We start from the raw sequence: 9,875 nt of genomic DNA, 5'->3' as shown, positions 1-9,875 counted from the left end.
GCACAGCTTTGGGGAGCCCACAGTGTGCAGCCCAGTTTAGCTCCCTCCTACTCCATGGAGCCTTCCTGCCCCCTCCCCCGCCCCAGCTGCCACACTGCTCCTGTCTCTGGATTCCTCCTCCAGAAACCTGCTTTTAGGCCCTCAGCCTCTCTCTCTCCCTCTCTCTCTCTTTTTTGAGAGGTAGAGTCACAGACAGTGAGAGGGAGACAGAAAGGTCTTCCATATGCTGGCTTGCTCCTCAAGTGGCTGCAATGGCTGAAGCTGGGCCAATCTGAAGCCAGGAGCCAGGAGCTTCCTCCAGGTCCCCCTGGAGGGTCCAGGGGCCCAAGCACTCGAGCCATCTCCCGCTGCTTTCCCAGACACATTAGCAGGGAGCTGGATTGGAAGAGGAGCAGCTGGGACTAGAACTGGTGTCCATAGGGGATGCTGGCACCACAGGCAAAGGATTAACCTACTGCACTATAGCGCTGGCCTCACCTCTCTCTCTTTTTTTTTTTTTAAGATTTATTTATTTATTTGAAAGACAGAGTTACAAAGAGAGGAGAGAGATCTTCCATCTGCTGGTTCACTCCCCAGTTGGCTGCAACGGCCAGAGCTGCGCCAATCCGAAGCCAGGAGCCAGGAGCTTCTTCCGGGTCTCCCACATGGGTGCAGGAGCACAAGGACATGGGCCATCTACCACTGCTTTCCCACACCATAGCAGAGAGCTGGATGGGAAGTGGAGCAGCCGGGACTAGAACTGTTGCACACATAGGATGCCGGCGCTTCAGGCCGTGGTGTTAACCCCGCTGCACCACAGCGCTGGCCCCAGCCATGTTTATTTGTTGACACGTCTGTCTCTCCCCCAAAGCTCTGAGCTTCTCGACACCAGGCCATGTCTTTTTTTTTCTGCCTCCCCTAAACAGGCACCTTTGGCACGTTTGTTGACTGAATGAATGGGAGAGGGAGCAGGGGGAGGCCTGAGACCATGGTGGCCGGAGGCAGACACTAGAGGGTGACAGAGAGCAAGGAAACAGACGCAGCTCCCGAGAGACCCACCACCCGCCACTTGAGAGGAGAGGGGTCTGTTCCCTCGGGAAAGAAGAGCACCGGCCCACCCACCGACCGAGGACTCAGCTCGAACTCTGCTCCGCAACGTGGGGGAAGGGAGAACACCAGGCAGGAAAACAGGAAACCCAGTCTGGCCAGCGCACAGAGCGGAGCGGTGAGGTCTTTTTCCTCCAAGGTCTCTGTGTCTGGGCCCGGCTCTTCTGGTCTTGGGACGCTGCAAGTCCCCTCCTGGATGCTTCTTCAGATGGTCCCCACCGGCCCCGGGACCACCTCCCCCACCGGCCCGGCCCCCCACACATACAGCAGCTGGGGGCTGGACAGGGGCCCTTGTCTGCCTGGCTGGGTGTTCCCTTTGTCTGAAGTCTGTTCCCTGCAACCTCAGGCTACTGTGTGGCTGTCCCAGCCCCCCACCCCGGGTGGCCACGCCCTGCCTCTAGATGCTTCTGGAAGTTCTAGATGCTTCTGGAAGCTCCCTACCAACACTCTCAGCTGAGAACTCAGCAAACTGGCCCTGGTGCCAATTCCCCCAGCACCCCCTCCACCCGGGAGCCTTCTCAGGAGACCCCAAGACATGGGGTGTGCCAGCCTCCAGGGCTCCCCCCTCCAGCTCCTCCTGCAGGCTTGGTTGGACTCGGCCCCACCCGCTCCTCGGCTTCACCGTCTTGGAATTCCAGTAAAGCCCCTAAGTCCCGCCCAGGCTTAGCAGGCCGGCAGGGAGGAGAAGTCGCATCCAGGGCCCAGTGAGTGTCTCCTCCCCGTCCCCTCCTGACCCCTCCCCGACTGTTCTAGAAGACGTGACTGACACCGTTTAAGCATGATAAGGACGATTCTTTTATCCGGGACCACCGTAAGAGGAACGGCAGTGGGATCTCGCAACCCAGGACGTTTGGGTTTAGGTCTGAATACACGAGGGCCCGCCCAGGGGCAGGGCTGGGGCCAGTGGGTGGAGGATGATTGACATCAAAGGTAAGGACGAGGTGGGCGGAGATTCTAGCTAAACCCACCTATCAGGACCTGGGCATGGTGGAGGATGAGGAGTCGCTCAGATCCGGAAGGTAGGGGCTCCCGCTAACCTGACTTACCCGGATTTTCCGAGAACGTGCATGGGTCAGGAACCCAAGTTTGGTTAAGGGGCGGGCATTTGGCCTAGCGATTAGGGTACCGTCTGCCCATACCCAAGTGCCTGGGTCCCATACCTGGCTCGCTCCTAACTCCATCCCTACCAACGCATACCCTGGGAGGCACAGGTGACAGCGCTGCAGACAGGGTTCCTGCCACCCACAGGGGAGAGCTGGAGGGAGTTCTGGTTCCTGGCTTCAGCCAGGGACGGAAGCAGCAAGTGACAGCTTTCCCTATATACCTGCCTCCCACAGAAATTTTAAAACTAAATAATAATAATAATAATAAAACAAAAACAACTGACTATGACCAAGCAGAGACTCTTGGCCACCATTCCCCATATGTAAGAGATCTTCAAAAAGTTCATGGAAAATTGTGTATTGTGCAAAAAAAAAAAAAAAAAAAAAAGATTCTGGGATTTCAAAAAAATTTGGGGGATACCCAAAACAAACTTTTTTTTTTTTTGACAGGCAGAATGGACAGTGAGACAGAGAGAAAGGTCTTCCTTTTTGCCGTTGGTTCACCCTCCAATGGCCGCCAAGGCCGGCGCACCGCGCTGATCTGAAGCCAGGAGCCAGGTGCTTCTCCTGGTCTGCCATGGGGTGCAGGGCCCAAGGACTTGGGCCATCCTCCACTGCACTCCCGGGCCACAGCAGAGAGCTGGCCTGGAAGAGGGGCAACCGGGACAGAATCTGGTGCCCCGACCAGGACTAGAACCCGGTGTGCCGGCGCCGGCTCCAAAATAAACTTCTAACTCCATTTTCCATGGACTTTTTGGAGTGCCCTGGTCTATACCCGCGCCACACACACACACACACACACACAGCATTTAGACTGCGAAGCAGCCACTGGCGCAGGGGGCCCCCAGGCGCGGGGAGAAACCTGATTCACGGTCCTGGAAGGAGCCTTCGAGAACATCCAGTCCGACCGTCCTGTCCGACCGTCTCATTGTACAGATGAAGAAAATGAGTCACAGCGCCGGCCACGGGCCAAGGTCACAGTCAACAACCTGAGGTTCCCAGGCTGTCATGGCAGCCAGGGCCTCTCTGCCGGACAACTAGCGCGGGAGGGGCAGAGGATGGAGCCCCAGCCCTGCACGCCACCCTCTCTGTCCAGCCTCCCCGCCCCCAACCCCTAGTCGGTGGTGCTGAGGACAGGGCGACCCTGGAGGCCAGCCGGAAACCAGACAGCTAGGGCAGGCCAGGCTGCAAAGACAGACCCTCAGGGAGGCACTGTCTAGATCTTTCCAGAAAGCCCCAGCACCCCCACCCCCATGCACCACGGTCCACATTTTCAGTCCCTGCAAAGCCGGCAGCCGGTGTAATCCGTCAGCTGCCCGGCCTCTCCCGGGGAGAAGCAGCTGCCTCCAAGTCTCTGGCATGTTCTCTGGAGGCTGAGCCAGCGAGGGAGGGGCTGGCTCCCACATTTGGCAAAGGCTGGCTGGCCAAGGGTGCATGCAGTGGGTGCACGGCCGGAGCCTCCAGAAAGGCGCAAGGGGCTGCTTGTGCGCGTGCGTGTGTGTATGTGTTGGGGGGGGGGTAGGTGGCCATGGTCACCAGTCTGCTACAAAGTGCCCCAGGTTTGAGGGCTGGGGGAGCAGGGGCTCGCCCATGAAGGAATCCCCACACCCTGCAGGGGCGAGGACCTTCGCCCACCACACACACACACACGTGCACCGTGGCTTCTGGGAGATCTCTAGGGAGTGGAGTTTACTGGAGGGAGAGCAACTGGTTAGAGCAGTTAGGGCCCCCAGACAGGCAGCTTGGCTCAGCCCCTGTGCTCTGGGAGCCCACAGCCCACACGCCTGCTTGCACTGCCTGAGAATTTTTTTTTTAAGATTTTATTTATTTATTTGAGAGGTAGAGTTACAGGCAGTGAGAGAGAGAGACAGAGAGAAAGGTCTTCTGTCAGTTGGTTCACTCTCCAAATGGTTGCAACAGCCAGAGCTGCGCCGATCCGGAGCCAGGAGCCAGGAGCTTCTTCCACGTCTCCCACGCAGGTGCAGGGACCCAGGGACTTGAGCCATCTTCTACTGCTTTCCCAGGCCATAGCATAGATTGGAAGAGGAGCAGCCAGGACTAGAACCGGCACCCATATGGGATGCCAGCACCGCAGGTGGAGGATTAACCTACTGCGCCACAGTGGGGGCCCCAATTTTTTTTTTAATTTATTTGAAAGGCAGAGTTATGGAGTGACACAAAGAACTCTTCAATCTGCTGGTTCACTCCCCAAATGGCTACAATGGCCAGGACTGGGTCAGGCAGAAGCCAGGAGCCAGGAACTCCATCCGGGTTTCCCACGCAGGTGCAGGGGCCTAAGCACTCGACCATTTTCCACTGTTTTCCCAGGCACATTAGCAGGGAGCTGGATCAGAAGTGGAGCAGCTTGGACTCTAACCGGCGCCCTCATGGGCAGATGGCGGTCTAACCCGCTGCACCACGGCATCAGCCCCTTCCTGAGAACTCTGGCCCCTGTAGGACAGAGACCTGGAAGCCCCCCACTCCTTTCTCCACTTTGTGACCCTGGGGCCCTTCTGTCAGATTCCTTTTCTCTTAATGCCCCCTCTCTGAATCCACCACAATTAAAAACCCTCATGGTGCCGGCCAGCACTCCTGGGCACCAGGCACCTGCCATGCACACTATGGGTTGCACACTGACCACAGCCCTGAGCGGCTGGCTGCGTTACTCGCCCCATTTGCACACGAGGGCGACGTGAGCTCAGAGGGGTCACCAGGCCAGAGCTGGCAGCAGTGCCCAGATACAAACCCAACCCTGTGTGACCCCAAAACCCAGTTTCCCCACCCGCACCCCTGCTGCCCAGCTCCCAATCCCCTCCCTGTGATGGGCAGGGTGAGCTAAGCACCATCCCACTGAAGATGGATTCTGAGAGAATGAGCAGAGCCGTGGGTTGCTGTGCCCTGGATTGCCCAACTCCTGGCTGGGGCAGCATGGAGGCAGCTCCCCGCCCTGGCTTCAGGCGAGATGGAAGCAGTGATGAAGGGAGCCTGTGTCTACAAAGTAGACAGGCAGGCAGGCAGGCAGCCCCACCGCCGCCACCAGCGGCGTGGCTGGACCGGGCAGGACCACACTTGAAAGCATCTGTGACCACACCTGACAGCTCGTTCCAGGGTGGGGCGCCCTGGACTCCAGTCTGGGCCGAGGTGGGCGAGCAGGGACGGGTGAGAACCCTCCCTAGCTGCTGACCTCATGGGGCGTTTATAGAGCGGGGAGTGCTGGGGACAAAAGGCCTGGGCCTTCCAGAAGCTGAGGCCCCGAGGGGGTCCCCCTGCAGCTCCTGAGGGAGACCAGCAAGGGAGGTGGGGCAGAGACCCTGTCTGCCTCCCCCTCCTCTTTTCATTCCCTTGACCCTCAGAAGCTGGGCAGCTTTGCTGGGCAACCTCAGAGTCACGGCCCAGCCCCAGGTGCTCCCTGACGGGCAGCAGGCAGGCAAGAACCAAGAACAGCGGCTGTTAGGTGCTGAGGGACAGCGGGCTAAGTTACAGCTTGTGCCACCTGCATCCTGTATCGGGGCGCCAGTTCAAGTCCCGGCTGCTCCGCTTTCAACCCAGCTCCCCACTAATGCACCTGGGAAGGCACCAGAGGGTGGTCTGAGTTGCTTGGGCCCCTGCCACTCACGTGGGAAACCCGGATGGAGTTCCTGGCTCCTGGCTCAGGCCTGCGGTCATTTGGGGAGTGAATCAACAGGTAGATCTCTCCTCCTCTATCTTTTTTTTTTTTTTTTTTTGACAGGCAGAGTGGACAGTGAGAGAGAGAGACAGAGAGAAAGGTCTTCTTTTGCCGTTGGTTCACCCTCCAATGGCCTCTGCGGCCGGCACACAGTGCTGATCCAATGGCAGGAGCCAGGTGCTTCTCCTGGTCTCCCATGGGGTGCAGGGCCCAAGCACTTGGGCCATCCTCCACTGCACTCCCTGGCCACAGCAGAGAGCTGGCCTGGAAGAGGGGCAACTGGGACAGAATCCGGCGCCCCAACCGGGACTAGAACCCGGTGTGCCGGCGCTGCAAGGCAGAGGATTAGCCTATTGAGCCGTGGCGCCGGCCGTCCTCCTCTATCTTTTCATTCTGTCTTTCAAATAGAGAGAGAGAAAAGGAGAGAGACCCTCCATCTGCTGGTTCACTCCCCAAACGGCCACGACAGCCAGGCTGAAGCCAGGAGCTTCTACGGCACAGCACCAGCCTCCAAATAATTAAATTAAAAAAGAAAGGAAACAGGCTCAGAGAGGGGAGGGGGCTTCCTGCTACCCCAGCCTCTCAGCAGTGAGTGACCGGGAGTCTGGCTGCTGTGGGTGGGGAGCCCCAGCCCCCGTGTGTGTCTGGGAGAGGAAGCAGGGAGCGGCAGGGCCACAGGCTGACCCTGCCTGAGTTTTAGGGAAGACCAGGGCTGTCACCCAATTTCTTGGACCTTTAGGTTCCTCTCACAGAACGTCTACCAGGGGAGAAGGCAGGCTGGACAGGGGGTGCCCGTGAAGTGCAGACAGAGCAACTGTGGAGTATAAAGGATGGCCAGCGGAGTCGGGGGAGGGGGGTGTCGGAGGAGGCAGGTGGGGGTGGGGTGTGTGTGTGTCATGGAGGAGGCAGGTGGGGGTGGGACTGTGTCAGATGGAGGAGGCGGGTGGGGGTGGGGGGTGTGTGTCATGGAGGAGGCAGGTGGGGGTGGGAGTGTGTCAGATGGAGGAGGCAGGGGAGGGTGGGGTGTGTGTCAGATGGATGAGGCGAGTGGGGGTGTGTGAGAGGGGGCAGGAGGGGGTGGGGTGTCCAGGCTCACAGCCAGCTAGAGTGAACTGTACCACGTGGAGGCCCCTTGCCCTGCGCCCCGAGGACCATCAATTGCAGAAAGGGAAACTGAGGCCCAGCAAGGAGATTTTGCCCCTAGTCACAGCAGGAAGCCAGGGAGTCAAGCCCCGCCTGCTCTCAAGTTTGCTGCACTTGAGGTTCCCTGGCCAGGGTTTAAGGGAAGCCAGGTCCTAGCAGGGAGCCGGAACAACAAACTTCCTCCAGACCCCTCTCTCTCAGCGCTAGAGCTTGGAGGTCTCTGGTCCGGGTAGGGGGGAAAGGCCAGACCCCACCAACTCCGCCTCCTCATCCCCTTCCAGGTGGATGACGACAGCGAACCAGGATGACCCAGCAGGCGCATGACGTCACTGCATTCCCTGCTAACCCAATCACCAAGCATTTTCGCTGCCAGATTTTCCAGATGGGGAAAGTGAGGCAGGAGCCTCACTGCCACAAGCCAGCCCGCCTGGTGGTAGAAGCATGCGCCCCGCCCCAGGGACCCCCCGTGGTCACTCTGGGACCACCCAACCTCCTGTGACCCCTGGGTCTTCCACAAAAGACACGGGCTGGCCGCCGGCCACTGCGCTTGAGCGCGCAGGCTGTAGGGCCCGGCCGTGGGCGCGGCTCCAGCCACGCATTTCGCTTCCCTAAACCGGAGAAGGTTCCAGATGTGGGCAGAACCTTCCACGGCCCGCCCCTGTAATCACGGGGGAGGAATTCAGGGGGCGGGGCAGCCCCCAGCTGGTCATTGCCATTAATAGAGACCCGAAGCACCGCCTGCTAAAAATACCCGGCTGGAGACCCATAAAAGCGCGTCTGGGGCCGCAGCCCCGCACTTCTCCGCGCCCCTGCCCCGCGCACCGCAACCATGACCGAGCGCCGCGTGCCTTTCTCGCTCCTGCGCAGCCCCAGCTGGGACCCGTTCCGCGACTGGTACCCGGTGCACAGCCGCCTCTTCGACCAGGCCTTCGGGCTGCCGCGGCTGCCCGAGGAGTGGGCGCAGTGGTTCGGCGGCAGCAGCTGGCCAGGCTACGTGCGGCCCCTGCCCGCCGCGGAGGCCCCCGCCGTGGCCGCGCCCGCCTACAGCCGTGCGCTCAGCCGGCAGCTCAGCAGCGGCGTCTCGGAGATCCGGCACACGGCCGACCGCTGGCGCGTGTCCCTGGACGTGAACCACTTCGCCCCGGAGGAGCTGACGGTCAAGACCAAGGACGGCGTGGTGGAGATCACGGGTGAGCCCCGGGCCGGGGCGCAGGGGCCGGGGGTGGGGTGGGGTGGGGTGGAGTTAAAAGTCCGCCGGAGCGCCGCCCCGGCCCGCGGCGCGGCAGGGGCGCAGGGGACGGCGGGGAGCGGTGCGGGCTGCCCCTGAGGGTCCCTCTATTGGGGGCAGAGGCACTGCTTCCAGCCAAGCCCCCCGCCCCAAATCAGCAGGGCCCCACGACCGCGCAGGGAGACGGGGGGGGGGCGTGTGCCCCGCCCCACGCGCGCCTGCGCGGCTGGCCACTCCCCAAACTCGGAACTTTCCAGAAGTTTGAGGGTCCCGACAGTCAGGCGCACGCCACACCCCCTGCCAGTCTCCAGCAGTTGCTGGCTCAGGCTGTGCCTGTCTGGGGCCCCAGCTACCCCTGAGCAAGTGGAGGGGCCCCCTTCCCGTGACCTCTGACCTCCCTCTGCACCCCCCCCCCCAACACAGGCAAACACGAAGAGCGACAGGACGAACACGGCTACATCTCCCGCTGTTTCACCCGGAAGTACACGTGAGTCCTGGCCCTGGCCAGCTGGGGGGGTGGGAACCCGGGGAGGAGTGACCCCTGCCGCCCAGCGCTGTGTTAACTCTTTCTTGCCCTCTTCCTTCCCTGCCGCGTCCAGGCTGCCCCCCGGCGTGGACCCCACGCTGGTCTCCTCCTCGCTGTCCCCTGAGGGTACGCTCACCGTGGAAGCGCCGCTGCCCAAGCCGGCCACGCAGTCGGCGGAGATCACCATCCCGGTCACCTTCGAGGCCCGCGCCCAGATCGGCGGCCCGGAAGCCGGGAAGTCCGAGCAGCCTGCGGCCAAGTAGAGCGCCCTCGCGCGCCGCCCAGCCCCCAGCACCCACCTGCGTGCCCTTTTGATACTGTTAAGCTTGTGGTCTTTGCAAATAAAGTTCAAAGCAGCTGCTTGCTCCTGCCTGGGACCCTGGTGTTTGGAGGGGGGGAGGGGCGGGTCACATGGCGTCATTTTGGCACAGAGGGGTAGACGACCCTAGGGGTCTCTTGTCCATGGAGAAGAGGAATGATTGCAACCAGGCAGGGCCAGGTGTGGGAGTCTGCAAACCCAGGAGACGCACCTGTCCCAGGTGAGGAGGAACTGAGCAGGAGTAGGGGAGGGCGCTTGCCCAGAGCTCCCAGACCCTCAGTGAAGCCAGCAATTCCAGGTGACTGAGCCCACCTGGGCAGCCCCTTGGTGCGGATGGGCTCTGCCCCTGCCCCTGGGCACCGTGCGCAGGGGGAAGGGGGTGTGGCCCAGGTGTTGGTCCGGAAGGCTGTGATCTTGATATGCAGAGCTGCCTTGACTTGCCCGGGCGGGGACAGCCACACCCCCTCAGCCCTCTCCCTCTTCTGCCTGGCCCTCCCTGCCAGCCTCTTCCCCAGACTTAAGGAGAGGGTCCCGACGGATCTGAAAGAGGCAGGAAGCCAATGGGGGCTTTGAAGTCCAGTCTCAGTCTGCAGGAGCTTCAGGGACCCGGCATGGTACCTGCGAGGTCTCCCGGCTGGAGGTGTGGACGGACACGCCCACTGTCGTCCATACCCTCCTTTCCCCCGGCTGCTGCTCCTGGAACACACCCCACACTCGCAGGGCGCACACACACAGCTCCCGTTACAATGCCCACGTCTGAAACCAGAGCCCTCTGAGGCCCGGCTGGACCCGGAGGGCAGCCA

General features: G+C 61.2%; 1 protein-coding gene across 1 annotated transcript; it reads left to right on the top strand.

The window, feature by feature from the left end:
* The first annotated feature begins 7,792 nt into the window (after positions 1-7,792).
* Positions 7,793-9,117, top strand: HSPB1 (heat shock protein family B (small) member 1). Its single transcript, XM_051837998.3, has 3 exons — positions 7,793-8,189; positions 8,651-8,714; positions 8,827-9,117. The coding sequence occupies exons 1-3, from the start codon at positions 7,829-7,831 to the stop codon at positions 9,014-9,016; spliced, it is 615 nt and encodes a 204-aa protein (XP_051693958.1). The 5' UTR covers positions 7,793-7,828; the 3' UTR covers positions 9,017-9,117.
* The last annotated feature ends 758 nt before the right edge of the window (positions 9,118-9,875 follow it).

This window comes from Oryctolagus cuniculus, chromosome 19 (genome assembly GCF_051225735.1).
Source record: "Oryctolagus cuniculus isolate XC-2025 breed Fujian yellow rabbit chromosome 19, ASM5122573v1, whole genome shotgun sequence".
NCBI lineage: Eukaryota > Metazoa > Chordata > Mammalia > Lagomorpha > Leporidae > Oryctolagus > Oryctolagus cuniculus.
Note: the sequence above shows the minus strand (reverse complement) of the source record. Positions and strands in the feature narration are given on the sequence as shown.

Coding starts and splice junctions, on each gene's coding strand:
- HSPB1 (XM_051837998.3), top strand. CDS start 7,829: ATGACCGAGCGCCGCGTGCCTTTCTCGCTCCTGCGCAGCCCCAGCTGG. Junction 8,190..8,650: donor CGGCGTGGTGGAGATCACGG/GTGAGCCCCGGG, acceptor CCCCCAACACAG/GCAAACACGAAGAGCGACAG. Junction 8,715..8,826: donor TGTTTCACCCGGAAGTACAC/GTGAGTCCTGGC, acceptor TGCCGCGTCCAG/GCTGCCCCCCGGCGTGGACC.